Below are 14,239 nucleotides of genomic sequence, written 5' to 3' on the forward strand. Positions count from 1 at the left end.
TGTTCTACCGGAGGAACAGTACGGTCAAGTACTTGATATATACGGATTTTTCATACTCAGGTACCTGAGGTAATTCAAAGGGATTCAATCTATTGTACAGTGTATAATCTGCGTGAACATATCAATCGCAATGACGCCGTTTATATCGTCCCCCTCATGTCCATGAACTCTTCTACCTGCCAGCCACCGGGTCTCTGTTCAATGTCTGTTGCATTCCGACAACGAGGATGTATTCGATCCTCTTCCGACCCAATGGGCCAGACTGGTATGAAGCAGATCTCGTCTAGTGCGCAATCACCGCACTTTTTCCAAGTAGTCCAATCTAGGTATGTCATGAGCGAGCGCAATTTTTTCTTTGACTCCGAAACAGACACATTGCTATCGAAAGCGGCGAAGAGGCCCGAACAGATCTTCCGCGTGACGGCTTCAACTGCACGACCTGCAATCGATCCCGAGTGTTTGATCCCAGTAGGAACGAATTGATTGATACATCGCTCCACCTCAGCTGTTGAATTACGATGGTCCGAGTCGATAAAGACGTGAAGAATGGTTGACAATTCATGCAAGAATGCTTCAGACGTGTCGAGACTATCTGAGACCAGGTACGGTAGCTCCTTTGCGTATCGTTCAACGACCATGTCTGTGATGCTCTGCCAGTTGATAGCACCGGAGTCGAAAGTATCCCAGTTGTTGACCATAGTGTCGACATCATTGCGTACCTTATCAAGGGAAGCTACCGATAGGTTTTCGAGCCTGGGCAGATCATCACCGTCATTGAACAGGTCGAGATCATACGCAAAGCTGGTTATGAAGTTCTCATGATCAAGCTTCACCCTGTCACCGCCAATATCATCGTATCGGGCACTGATGGCCTTTATCCATACCATGAGATGTTGCCGTACGGGCTCGGTCGGTTCAGATTCCTCGCCACCCGGGAGCGAGCGCCCTGTTCTGACTGCGGAGATGAAATCTACATTCTCAACGAATGAGCACATGATGATTTCGAAGCCAGCCTCCATCCGTATGAAACCCTTGATCTTCCCTCCCCATTTATCATTGGATAGCTTGCATAGGCGCCTTGCACGTTCAAAGTCCCAGAATCCGTCGCGTTGATTCCTGGTCACATTCAGGAGCAAGGCATCTTGAGAGTCGAGCGTGCCTCTTTCAGTCTTGCCTGCTGACATGCCATCAATGTAAAGCAAAGGAAGATTGTGTTTTGTCCTGTATGTGTGCAGCCATCCCGGCGTAATGTCATACCTGGGTGGTTTGATCCTGGTATCCAGAATAGGGTGCTGGAGCATTATCCCGCCATCGTGACCTGAAGGTGGCTGGACAAGGTCGCCGCTCTCGACCTCCGAACCATCGTTGTCATCAGTGTCGTTCCGTCGCTTGATCCTCGTAGCGAAGAAGCTGGCATGTTCTGGTTCAAATGCCAACCATTCCATACCCTCGACAGGTTCTTGAAAGGGTGATCCGTGGTAGAACTGCGTGCCGGCTGGAACTTGAGCCATGAAAAATGACATCCCATTGTGGTTCAGAGAAGAACCCCATTGGCGCATGGACGAGTGTATGGCATTGAATATGTGGTTGGCGTTGTGTACGACGACAGCATTTTTGTCTTGGTCAGTTTGTGGGATGAAGGGCACTGCTGCGGCCCACGAGTGCTCGTACACTGACAATGTGTACGCAGCCAGAATTATTCCACTCCACCACCGCATCTTTCCGAGAGATTGGAATGAATATCGGTTATATTTATCTCTACCAGAAGGGTTGTGATCACCTGGAATGTGAATGTCAGTTACCAACTTTGATGCCAGGCAACCTCGAGAGAGATAGAGATCTTATCTGATTATCACACATCATGCATGATGATCTGCTACTTGCTTACGTGGCGCGGTCCAAGGCTCGATCCAATGGACGTTGGACATTCAGATGCGACGGACACGCTAAGGGAAATGCTGAAAGACCGCAGGCCCCGACATCGGTCAAGAGTCAGTTACCATCACCATGGTAGCATCCGAGCAATTCAACAACCGCATGGCATGAGTGAAGAGAAGGCCAGACCGATAGCTGATGGCTCGTTAGGACTTGGCGATGATTTCATCCTCACTTGAGGCGATGACCTTTTTTGGGATCCATATCTGGCGTCATCATCATAAGCACCGACATATACATATTTGGACCTCTGTCTCTCGGCGCCCAGAGGATGGAGATTTTCTCTCGTAACGCCTTGCAAGCAACTCGGTGACGACAACGACGGCAATGGTGATGTCCTCACGTAGATGCTGTTGTACGGGTGAGGAAGAAGCGCGTCTCTCTTCGCCTGTTATTCTGCCTCTCTATTCTCTCTCCCCCCAAACCCAACACAGACACAATACAACGCAAAATGACCAACGGCACCGTGCGTATGTTCGTCCTCGAGACCGATGAGCCTCACCCGGCCACCAAAGCAACTCGAGGCAGTTTCGGAAATATATTGGACGAACTCTTCAACGAAGCCGGCTCACAGCACACTCCACCCCTCAGTGTCGAAACGGACACGCACTACGTGGTCGAAGATCCACCTAAACACCGCGGCCACGTCCCGACGGCGGACGAGATCCCCGGAGATACGCGAGCCATCTTGATCACGGGGAGCATGTACGACGCCCACGGGAACGACGAATGGATCCTCAAGCTTCTCGACCTGCTGCGCCAACTGTGGCGCGAACGACCGTCTCTTCGATTCAGTGGTGTCTGCTTCGGCCACCAGATCCTCTGTCGAATGCTGGGCGCCCACGTCAGGCCTCACCCGGACGGGAACTGGGAACTCGCCCACACGGAACTAGAACTCACGGAACGTGGCAAGAAGCTCTTCAGGACGGAGCAGCCGACGATCCAACTGCACCAGATGCACCAGGACCAAGTGACGACCGTGCCGTCGGCGGAAACGACCGACCTGCTCGGGCCGGAGGACGACAAAGTACACGTCTGGGCCACGACGGATCACACGCGTATCCAAGGGCTGTACCTGCGCGACCGGCTCTTCACGTCCCAGGGCCATTTGGGGTTCGACGAGGACATGGTGAGAAGACAGGTCGACATGCGGGTCGAGAACGGCGGGATCAAGGACTCGAGGTTCGCAGAGGCACGGAAAGAAACGGCCGAGTTGAAACACGATGGGATTCTTGTTGCGGGTGCAATCCTCCGTTTCTTCCATGGTGAAGATCGAGATATATCGTGAATTTCAATGACGATAGAACTGGCAAAGTTCGTTCTTTCTGTGTGCTTCATTCCTTGCCTTCCTTGGCTTTGCTTTGCCTTGCCGTTTCATACCGAACCACCATATCACATCGTGTGTTCGTTAGATGCCCTCCTCGGTAGCACATCAGAGATTCCCCTTCGTAAGGACGTAACCCATGTGTGGATGTACTTCCTTTTTGTTGCCGTCCATGATCTATCCACATCATCGTCACATATCCACCCTTAGATTGCTGGGTACGAGTCAACCTCTCAAAGAACTCCTCTATTTTCATTATAGCCCCATCCATCATCCAAATCCTCTTCCTCCAAGGGTTCCGGGCCTCCTTTTGTGCCACTCACTCAAAACCCACCGTACAGGATCACCTACCATCTCCCTCTTTCTCAACAGTCCATCGTGCCCGAACCCATCAAGGTACGCATACCTTTTGGTATCCTCGTCTTCGACAAGGTCCAACTGTGCTTTTGAAACCTCGTGTGCAAAAGTTCTCCACTTGTCGATAAACATCCTCGCTCTTGCTCTTTCCTCGTCGGTCCCTCCCCCGATCTTGACCCCTTCGTCGTACATCCTCTGATAGTCCACGGCACTATTACACCGCACTACGCTCAAGATGCCACCTTTGTAAGTCTGCAACTCGAGCTGTCGTTTCTGGGCCAAGCGCCACGCGCTGAGGTGCGTATCTTCCATGCCGGCGACTTTGTGCCTCGTCCGCACCGCGGCAGCGATGGCATCGTCCCACTCCCGGTCGGTCATGCCAGACTGTTCGCGCAGGTGCGTCACGCGCTCCCAGTCGACATCCGCGGCCACGGCAACGAGCTCGGCCGCCGGGACGCGAGGATACAGAGACAACATCAACTCGGTGGCGGTGTCGACAAGGACGATTCCGGCAATTACATCCTTGAGAGGGTTAGATTTTCGCCTCGTCATCGTACGGTTCTCCTCGAGACGCTTGCCGTTGCCGTTGCCGTTCTTCTCTAAGATAGGATCCGTGCTCGTTGGTGAAGGCGTACACTCCGGCTCGGCCCCCTCATTCGAGGCAACGATAACGTTCAGAAACTCGCGAAGACAGATTCCACCGAATGAATGTCCAACCAGAACGTACGGCGGCGATATGTCCAACGTGTCCAAGAGGCAAGCGAGGTCCAGCGCACCGTCCTCGGCGAGCAACGGTCCGTTGTCGTTATCCCGGAGCGAGCTGCGATCGTAGCCGGCGCGGTCAAACAAAAAAGCCCTCACGAAGGCGGACAGACACTGTTGGACTTTGACGTAGAGAGCCAAAGGTCCACCGGCGCCCGTGAAGAAGATGACGATTGGGTCGTCCTTGTCGTCATCGTCGGTAGGGTGCCGCCGTCGTCTTGCTACAGGAGGGCCGGAACATGACGCGACGAGAGAAACACCCCGTGAAGGCAGAGAGATTAGTCCAGATATGTGTGGCCTTGTGAGCCAAGGGTTATCTTTGTGTTTGTGAATCGTCATTTGTAAAAGACTTGTTTGGCCGTCGTCGTGTGGACCTTGTGATATTCCACGGATTACAGTTTGTCCATCGGGGTGGGGACCTACTTGGCTCTAGATAGGACAAACCCGAATAGCTTGGTCCAGAGCCTTCGCTTAAGGGGTCATGCAGGGACGGGAGGTCCAGGCGAGGACACACCGAATGCTCTTATGGGGGAGACTTACCGGCTAGTTACCCCGGACCAAAAACATACGGCTTTAGAATATCTACCTCCTCCCCAGCCAAACTTTGCCATCACGTTCAAAACGCTGGTCCTCGAGAAGAGCATATCAGATGAACTCAGGTAAGCTACAGTAGTACACAACAGCCCGTATGTAATATCACCGACACGGTCATTATTCTCAGCCAGGGGCCGCGAAGATGCCTCTTTCTTTCGCGGCACCACTCATGCCCATCGCATGTCTGATCGTTGTCCATGTCCTCGAAACCCGATCACCAGAGCTTGTGCAGCTCAAACAGTCTTGTCGGCGGTTTCGTGAAGTTCCATTGCACCCTTCAAGTGCAGTTCATTGTCAATGTCATTGGCACGGGTTTGACCATCGACCGCACCAAACAAAACATCCATCTCTTCGACAGACAAGTGTCTAGTTTCTGGTAGGAAGTAACAGAGGATGGTGGCGCAAACATTGAGGGTTCCAAAGATCTATACCAAATCCGAGAGTAAGTGAGACAACATGTCAGAAACGGAGTCCTTTGGAAAAAGAGGCAAGGAAAAAAAAGGGGTAGACCAAAGCGGTCCGGAAGAATCAGAGCTGTAGGGGGAGAGGGTGGAACTTACCATCCATGTTTTCCAACCAGTATGAAGAATAGCTATCGGCTGTACCTTGGACCACAACAGGTTGAAGGCCCAGCAAGCGGCAACACACGGCGCCATGCCGTACTCTCGAATTCGGTTGGGGAAGATTTCTCCCAGATAAACCCACAGCAACGGACCCCATGAGATGGAATAGAAAATCTGGAAGACATATACCATGGCGACCTGACATCAAAATAAATCAGACACGTCGAACAGACAAGTCACAGATAAATATATATCTCGACCATGGGAGGCTTCAACTTACCATTGCTCTTCCGCCGTTGCCGAGTTCACCACTCTTCCTCGACGATGGTGGATCGACCGCAAGGAGTGCTCCAAGGATATATATACAGACACCCATACCACTGAATCATGCGTCAACATATTGCGTATCAAGATGAGCAAAAGGCCCGAGATAGGGAGTGCCTTACAAGGTACCGGTCATGAGCAATGTGCGTCGACCGAAATACTCGACAGGTCCGATGAGAAACAAAAGGACAGCGGCGAGTTTGATGATCAAAATGACGCCACCTCCAAGGATGGTGGAAGAGGGAGTGACATAACCGATGTCCTTGAAGACCGTGGGAGCGTCTTTTGACGGGCCTGGAGTCAGCAACGCTTGTCCGTCGTTTCAGACGATTTGTACCAACTTACAATACAGTATAACATTGTGTCCACAAGAAGTCGAAAACTAGACTCAGAGTCGGAGTCGTCAGAAGAAGTTCTCAGACTGTCAGGATATCCGAACACAAAAAACTTACCATGGCGAGGGATAGTCCCCACGCCAACCTCTGCCAGTTTCCTTGGATGAACAACTCTCTTAAGGTGTTTCCTGCAGTTGCGGCGACCTCTTCATGAACCTGGGCCAGGATCTCGGCAATCTCAGTGGCCAGAGCCGGGTCCTCGACGGTGCAGCCACGTAGCTTGCACAGGGTGTCTCTCATTTCATCCAGGCGATCTTTGCGGGCAAGCCAACGTGGGGACTCGTAGGAGGAATACGCCCCGACCACGATGATGGCCGCCAGAGGGAGTTGGAGGGAAAATGGGATCCTCCACTGAGCCGACGTGGGTGCCAGATGGATCTGACACCCGTACACGGCAAAGTATCCGATGAGACCACCGAAGATCAAGTATAAATCATAGAGACCTGGTTTCATTTTGGACTTGTCAGCAAGCACGCCTGGTGAAGATCAAGGAAAACTCACTCATCATGAAACCGCGATATTGTTTCGGTGCGCACTCGGCCATGAAGGTAGGGGAGACGTTGCTGATGAGACCGACACCGACTCCGGCGATGACTCGACCCGCATTGATCATACCCAAACCGGGCATCGTGCTACCCGTCTGCAACGACCCTCCGAGCAAGAAAAAAAGGCCGGAGATCATGAGGAGGTAGCGTCGACCCAGGTGCTGAGAGACCAACAATGGGGCGAAACTACCAATGATGGCTCCGGCATTCAAGAGCGTCACGATCGTGCCGGAAGTGTTGGCAAGTTTGGAGGCGCTGGTGTTTAATTCGAACCCGGCTATGAAACTGTGTTCACAACACAAGGACAAGGAGGAGTTAGTTCATTGAACTTTGCTCATACGTGGTAGGCAATGTACGTATCCTCCTATCTTGGTGACGTGACATTGACACTGTTACTCACCTAGGTAAGGAAACAATTGCACCTATGCCTCCAAGGTCGAAACCACTTAGGATAGCTCCTATATTGATAATACCAGCAATGTAGAAAGATCTCTTGTTCTTTTTGATGTCTTTGAAAAGTTCCATGGTGTCTTCGCGAAGTGTGGTTCCGTGGGGTTTTTTAGTATAGGGGTCGCTGGGCAAGGTCAAGAAAGATAGGGGAGGAATATGGTATTCGTAGTCAAGATGTCAAAGAGCCTACCGCACCCTTATAAGGGAACTGCGATTCCTTTTTTCCTTGTGGTTTCTCTCCTTCCCTTTTGCTTGCCGAGGACAACAACCGAAGCGAAAGGACTCGGGACCCGAGGAACTCTTGTTCGCTGCGAGATAAGACCGTTTTTTGTGACTTGCTAGATAACCCTATAATCCTGTGCTAATACTCACCAAGACATTCTAGTCCTGTTGAACTAACTCGGAGTAGGTTTTGCTGTAGGTGTGTTCACTATCGCCCGGACTGTGTCAACTCCTCCTCCGCCACCGCCGCCTCCACTTAGACTCCATTGGGGGTGGTTTGGTACCTACTACTCTGTAGATGCCGCTAGTTACAGATACTCGTACAATACACCGCCCCTCGATTCGAAAGAAGACCAAGAAAATGCGGAGTTCTCCAGTAGTTTTAGTCGTCAGTGTCCCATGTTCGTAACCCTGACGAGCGCTGGAGGGGTGATTGGGGGCTTTGGATGTTCTCGTAGTCTTGTAAGTTACATCTTGACTAGCTATAGACCATGTCCTCGTTTGCCTCATGTGTGTGTGCTGTTTCCTTTCAACTGTTGCTGTCTGACATATACTGTATCTGTAGGTAGCTTGTGGGTCCTTGGTTCCACGAATAAGATAAGCAAGCTAGATGAATGAATACGAGAAAGATAACTCAACGTAGACACTCACGAGCACATACTCTTTTACCTGTGCCAAGGGGAACCTCGCCTTCTCTTTTTCAGTTTGTTTCCCCAGACGTTGACAGGAGTGACTAGATACTGAATATACGGACAGGGCTAGAACACACTCGCCCAAACTTTGGGTTCGGGAGATCATGTCCTTTCAAGTTATGCTCTGGGGATAAGGAAGCGATTAGCGAAAAGGACCCGTTGGGCAGACCGAGGTGTCGTCGGGCCGTGACTAAGAATAATAGTCGGAAGAAGCACCTTTCAGAAGGTGGCTTTTTGGCTTGGTCGACGATCCGACGAGTGACGAGGCCAGTACACGATAATTACAGGTCTTTAGGCTAGCTCTCTAGAGTCTGAAGACGTCCAACGACCTTGATGTCTGCCACAAACATGACCTCGGCGCGCAGCTCTATTTGAAGACAGCCGAGGATCAAGATACAGATTCTGAACATGGCCAGGCCAATATCCCTCGTAGGAGTCCTGTATAGACTTCGGCCCCAGCTGCTGACTGAATAGGTGCCAGCCTGGCGGAATTAAACTTAGGCCGTTCTGGTAGATAAGGGGGGCAAAAGATCCAAAACTCCGTCACAGGCAATACTCCGTAGTCAGAACTCACTCGAACCGAAAAGAATCATTGATCTCGAAGCGTTTCCCCTGTAAGTTCGAGCCGCTGGCAAAAGCAACCCACAGCTTACGAACTTCAGGCCCGACGCGGGCGACGATGTCCTTCGCATTCGGGCCCTGGAGCATAGGTGCACGTTCCCAAGCCGACCACGACCCCAGCAGGTAGGGAAGGCATATACAGTGGGCGGCACCCAAACCGTACTGGAACCTGTGTGAAAAGTACACCAGAGCCGCATTCCCCCCCGCGTCGGAAATCTTGCTGTACATCTTTTCACTTCCCCACCCGAATATCTGTCCCGTGTACAACCACTCCTTGAAGGACAAAGCGACGCGCCCGAGGAGAGGGATTTTCAAGAGCGGACCCAACCAACCGTCCATCCTGGCGAATATCGCCCCGTCGTCTCGGGTGTAAGATATCAGGACGGGTTTGCGGATCCGACTGACGTCGTCGAGGCTGCTCATCGCCTGGGTGATGGTTCCTTCATAGGGGCGGCGATAGAACGACGGTGCGAACGGCATAACGCCCGTCGGAAATTCTTTGGCCGCCATCGCAGCCTTGACCTGTGGCGTCTTGAGCACCTCTTCAAACGGTATATCCTTGATGTTTTGACCGGCAAGGGATTCAATCATTGCCTCGCCCATCCGCTTTTCCATCTTCTGCCGCTCCGCAAAGGGCTTGGTTCTCTCCCCAAACGGCGCGCTCTGTAAGATGGCCCGATGGAAAAGATCCTGAGTTTCGTCGAGGAGCAACATGGAGAAGATCGAGTCGCCACCCGCCGACTGTCCAAAGAGGGTGACGTTTCCGGCATCCCCACCGAAACAGGGAATGTTCGTCTGCACCCATTTGAGAGCCGTGATCTGATCCGACAGGCCGAGGTTGGGCGAAGCGACACCGTCGTCGCCCACGGGGTAATAACCCAGGACGCCCAAGCGGTAAGTCACGTTGACCACCACGACCCCTCGCCGTGCCAACGGCGTGCCGTCGTAGCAATCCAGGTCGCCACCGCCGGACACGTAGGCGCCGCCGTGGAAGAAGACCATGACGGGCAACGCTCCCCCCGTACTCTTCCCCGCGGATCCCACCGCACTGGCCGGGGCGGCGATGGAAACGTGCAGGCAGTCCTCCGACTGTGGCCTGGTGCCCTGGATGTCTCCAACCACCACGGCCAGACGTGATGGCAATTGCGGGCTGAGCACCGCCGGTTTGGTGCAGTCCCAGACATCGTCCCAGCGGTCAACGAGACGAGATTCCCGGAACCGTTCGGCCGTGGCGTATCTGACCCCTCGCGCTCGAAAGACCTCTCCGTCATCTGTGAGGAAGCCCTGGACTCGTCCTCCTGGTAATCGAACAATTGTGTCACCGTCTATGCCTGCCATGGTGACCCTCGAGAACGGGTACTAGGTCTGGAGCGAGGGTATCAATATGGAATAGGCTGATAATATATGGTTGTTCAGGTAAAGATGTCTCTTGTGGGCTCCACGTAGATATGATGGTCTTTTCGAAGTGTTCAAAGGAAGGGAAATCACTGATAATGAATATATCTCTACATCCAAGAACTTCGTACACAAGTGCTCGTACATCGGACGATTCTAGTCAGGCATCTTGTCTATCCAGCAGCAGGTGGAGAGAGATCCCTAGAGCACTAACACGTACAAATACGAGGTACGAAGTCAGACAGAATAGACAGACGGCTCTGAAGACCACCTAAACCTCGTAACTGTAGATACCAAGTAAATAGCTCAAGATCAGATGAATTATCCCTCAATCAATCAGTTAAGGTTCCTCTCTCTCTCTCCGCTGGCTGGTAGTTGTCCTCGGCAGTTGATGAGACCGACTCCGACCTTTTGACGAACTGCGGCCCGCGGCCCGCGACACACGAGCAACAAAACATGCCGCAACGTTTCTAGTGTCTTTTCCTACTTACCTACCAAAGAGCCATATCAGTAGTATCCGGATTGACATGTTTGGAAATCTGTAGTGCTCCTTTCAGTACTCTTTCCGAGGAGCACCATAATTGGTGGCGAAATGCAATGAAAGCTCCATCTCTGCAGTTCTCCTTTATGCTTTGTTCAACCAATCTGTACTGGTATGTCTGTGCTTTCAATAAGCTGTGTCTCAAGACCACATGAACCACTGAACTTATCACTGAGGGTTTTGAATTTTGCCGAATACGTGGCTGGAGAATCTCAAACGTCAAAATACACTTGACGCAGTCATCAAGATTATTCCATCGACATGGGAGCGTTTACGAATTTTACCTCGCATTGCTCTGTCTCTTCGTATACGTAGCTTTGTGTATGATATGATATTAGCGGATCGCGAAAATGATGGTGGATATAATACACATAGGTAAAGACAGTATCTGAATGTTCCAAAGCATATGCCGCCTGATCGAATATCGCCCTACAACTCTCCAGTAGAGGTTTCGCTCAAACCTTGGAAACATGCTCCATTTCCATGACTTCTGAATTGACCAAGGTTTTGTCAAGTCTGGCCCGTTCCTCAGCTGAGAGGTGAGAAAGGTCGACTGCGACTTCATCACCGAACTTCGCTGCAACTTCTTCGAGAGCGAGTCCTTTGGTCTGCGGTAACACCGTTGCGTCAGAATTGCATTCACAACTACTAGGGCTTGAGGAATCAGACATGCGGGTATAACTCACCTCAGGGTAGAAAAAGTACATCATTGCCGCACCGCATATGGGCACAATGATGAAGATCAGATAGTACTTCCAGCCAATACTATTGAATGCGACAGGCGCACACATGGTGTAGATCAAGCTGAAGCAGAATAGACCCGACACGCTAAACCCTGCACCCTGAGCACGAATCGACGTTGGAAAGATCTCGGACGAGTAGACGTAAGAAGAAGCGTCCATGCTGCCACCGAAGAAGGTGACGAACAGGTAGAGGAAGAAGACGCCGAAGCCATTACCCAGCTTGTTGTCGGTGCCACCATATCTGGCAAGGCAAGCTGTGAAGCCGGCAACGGACACTGCGCAGCCAAGCTGGAGAAGGTTCAGATTTAACGGTCAGGCATGGAAGTGTTCTTGAGCTCACCTGTCCGACCACCATAATAGGAATGCGGCCAACTCTGTCAAGCAGCAATGCATTGATGAAATTCATGCACGCTGCCCAGGTATCCCAGATGGCGTAGAGCATCAGCGGCATTGATCCATAGAGACTGAGACCATTGTAAAGTAGTACTTGGTAGTTGTTGATAACGAGGCATCCTGTGCTCTGAACCAGACCGCTGTCAATTAGTCAGTAAGGGAGTTTTGAAACTATGAAGCGAGAGATATCAAACTTACAGCAGCAAGAACCCAAAAAGGAGGCGCTTTCGATACGACTTTCTGGAAAAGAGGACAATCCAGCCCTTCACCCAGCCCTGTCCTAGGCCTTCGCGCCTTTCGAGCTCCAACTGTTGGCGTATCTGGTATAGTTCTTCGCGGGCAGTAGTGTAATCGTCATCTCCCGGTTGTTGGTGCAGACGTTTGAGGATCTCGAACCCAGCTTCCTGCCGGTCAGTAGCGACAAGAAATCGAGGAGACTCTGGAAGCCAAGGGGATCCGAGGAGGAGGCCGAGAGGTGGGACGATTTGAAGTGCCAGGCACAGACGCCACTGGGCGACCTGACTATCCAGGAAGTAACAGCCATAGCCAGTCCAACCTGCTAGACCCTGTGTTCAAGTCAGTGTGCCGATTCGTCAATGATTTAGCCATACTCACATAGCCTACGCAGAGAACGAATCCATGCGAACCGACCATGAAGCCTCTCGATTTGGGAGGAGAAACTTCGGACTGGTAGAGTGGTGTGATGACGTTCACCATGCCGGCACCGAATCCCATCATGAAGCGGGCGACCAAGAACATTGCAATATGAACGGAACCGGCTTGGAGAGCGCCTGCGACTATACAAATCGAGGCTGTAATCTGGATGGATCGTTTTCGTCCAACCTTGTCGGCGAGAAAGGTAATGAACCAGCAGCCGAGCAGGCCACCACCAGCAAAGAGACCATTGGTGGCTGTAAACGTCAGTTTGGGTGCTTTGCCACGCCGAGGGAGCGACGAGAAGTGTTCTTCGTATGGTTCAGGAAGACATACCTCCAGTGATCTGAGACCCTTCGCTTGACTTGATATCGATGTTGAAGTATTTGAAAAAGGAGGGGAGGCCGATGACCGCGCCGATAATGGCAGAGTTATAGCCGTACGTCAAGGACCCAAAGGTCACTAGATAGACGATGATAAAATTGTACGCGTTCACAGCCATGTTGATGATGGTTGATGAAACTGCGAGGGAATCCTTTCTGAACAGCCGCCTTCTAGAAGATTGGCCTTTATGTCAGCTGCACCTACGTGAAAAAGGAGAAGCTCACTGAAGCTTCCCCAAGGTATACCACTGCTGCCATCCATGTCTAGGCTCGTTACCCCAAGCATGCGCGTACGATGGGTTGAGTTTCCCCATAGCTGGAGGATAGACGAGGTTGGGGAAGTGGTACACGTATGTATGACCTGTAGCAAGGGTAGGATGATTCCCTCTTTGGGTGGGTTGATCATCCCAGCGTGTACCGGCGTTTGAGCGATCACACCAGATCCATCGTGGACTGAAGCCATCTTGGCCTATTGATAGGCAACTACCCCCGCAGGAAGGTGATATTCCCCATCATACGGTATTGGGGACAGGCTATGATGTTCCGAATCATGAGCAGTCAAAGTCGGCAACAATCAAGCCTGCTTTGCAAGGTATTGTACTTCTTAGCGACGGCCAAGCTCCAAAGTAAGAGGAGCAGGTATCAGCCATGAAACCAATGGCAAGTTGTCAATTCGGCGTCTAGATTAGCTCAACTCCTTCAAGAGAAAAGCTAGAAGCTTGCTAGGCTTCGAACTAAAGAGCCTGAATCCTCAATGACTGGTGGATCAGGGACCAATTACATCACTATTGCCGAGGTCAAAAGCTGCCGGGCATTAGGCTACTCGAACGAAGCCAAATAGCGCCTGTCCGTGATGGGGACTGCCTTATTCCGTGGCCGGAGTGATATTTTCTCTGCTTGTAGCTTGCTATGGCGCATGGCTTCCGTTACTGAGATGGAAGAAATTGCAAGCCAGAATGTGTGAGAGCTGGTTTCGTGACAAGACGGCAATTTCTCCACTCGGGGTTCTACCTACTGTACAGTAATGTCATCAAGTCGAGTTCCGTACTTTTGGGGTCCCGATTACATAGCCGAGACTCATTAGGTATTGATCACACCAAAAACAGCCATCATAAGGCTGAGAAGGCTTCCGGACCTGTCTATGTCGGTATAGTGTATCTCCCAGTGCTTCCCCAACTTTTCGTCGTAACTATATTGTGTGAGTTCCGGGGCCTTGGGCTCAGGAGCACTAACAATCGATGTGCCGGGAGTTGGGCTAGCGAGTGCTTGCACATGGGGCAGGGCTCGAGCAGAAGCGAATTTCGTTGGCAATAGGCACCGAAATCTATCGGTCGTTCTGGAAGCTC

General features: G+C 51.6%; 6 protein-coding genes across 6 annotated transcripts; 1 reads left to right on the forward strand and 5 right to left on the reverse strand.

The window, feature by feature from the left end:
- Positions 1 to 42: 42 nt before the first annotated feature.
- On the reverse strand, positions 43 to 2,115 carry PV06_05560 (uncharacterized protein). Its single transcript, XM_016406578.1, has one exon. The coding sequence runs from the start codon at positions 1,716 to 1,718 to the stop codon at positions 141 to 143; it is 1,578 nt and encodes a 525-aa protein (XP_016262182.1). The 5' UTR covers positions 1,719 to 2,115; the 3' UTR covers positions 43 to 140.
- On the forward strand, positions 2,013 to 3,242 carry PV06_05561 (uncharacterized protein). Its single transcript, XM_016406579.1, has one exon. The coding sequence runs from the start codon at positions 2,387 to 2,389 to the stop codon at positions 3,221 to 3,223; it is 837 nt and encodes a 278-aa protein (XP_016262183.1). The 5' UTR covers positions 2,013 to 2,386; the 3' UTR covers positions 3,224 to 3,242.
- Positions 2,978 to 4,717, reverse strand: PV06_05562 (uncharacterized protein; the record flags this gene model as incomplete). Its single annotated transcript, XM_016406580.1, has 1 exon — positions 2,978 to 4,717. The coding sequence occupies one exon, from the start codon at positions 4,715 to 4,717 to the stop codon at positions 3,530 to 3,532; it is 1,188 nt and encodes a 395-aa protein (XP_016262184.1). The 3' UTR covers positions 2,978 to 3,529.
- A 488-nt stretch (positions 4,718 to 5,205) lies between these two features.
- PV06_05563 (uncharacterized protein) lies at positions 5,206 to 7,324 on the reverse strand (the record flags this gene model as incomplete). Its single annotated transcript, XM_016406581.1, has 8 exons — positions 5,206 to 5,397; positions 5,533 to 5,733; positions 5,816 to 5,915; positions 5,982 to 6,141; positions 6,205 to 6,241; positions 6,312 to 6,697; positions 6,756 to 7,084; positions 7,200 to 7,324. 8 exons carry the CDS (start codon positions 7,322 to 7,324, stop codon positions 5,206 to 5,208), a joined length of 1,530 nt encoding a protein of 509 aa, XP_016262185.1.
- Positions 7,325 to 8,733: 1,409 nt separating this feature from the next.
- On the reverse strand, positions 8,734 to 10,122 carry PV06_05564 (uncharacterized protein; the record flags this gene model as incomplete). The annotated part of the gene is made up of 1 exon (XM_016406582.1): positions 8,734 to 10,122. One exon carries the CDS (start codon positions 10,120 to 10,122, stop codon positions 8,734 to 8,736), a length of 1,389 nt encoding a protein of 462 aa, XP_016262186.1.
- Positions 10,123 to 11,003: 881 nt separating this feature from the next.
- Positions 11,004 to 13,012, reverse strand: PV06_05565 (uncharacterized protein; the record flags this gene model as incomplete). Its single annotated transcript, XM_016406583.1, has 6 exons — positions 11,004 to 11,328; positions 11,407 to 11,751; positions 11,804 to 11,996; positions 12,055 to 12,422; positions 12,472 to 12,767; positions 12,847 to 13,012. The coding sequence occupies 6 exons, from the start codon at positions 13,010 to 13,012 to the stop codon at positions 11,176 to 11,178; spliced, it is 1,521 nt and encodes a 506-aa protein (XP_016262187.1). The 3' UTR covers positions 11,004 to 11,175.
- Between the last annotated feature and the right edge of the window lie 1,227 nt (positions 13,013 to 14,239).

The sequence above is a fragment of the Exophiala oligosperma genome, assembly GCF_000835515.1.
Source record: "Exophiala oligosperma strain CBS 72588 unplaced genomic scaffold supercont1.5, whole genome shotgun sequence".
Lineage (NCBI taxonomy): Eukaryota > Fungi > Ascomycota > Eurotiomycetes > Chaetothyriales > Herpotrichiellaceae > Exophiala > Exophiala oligosperma.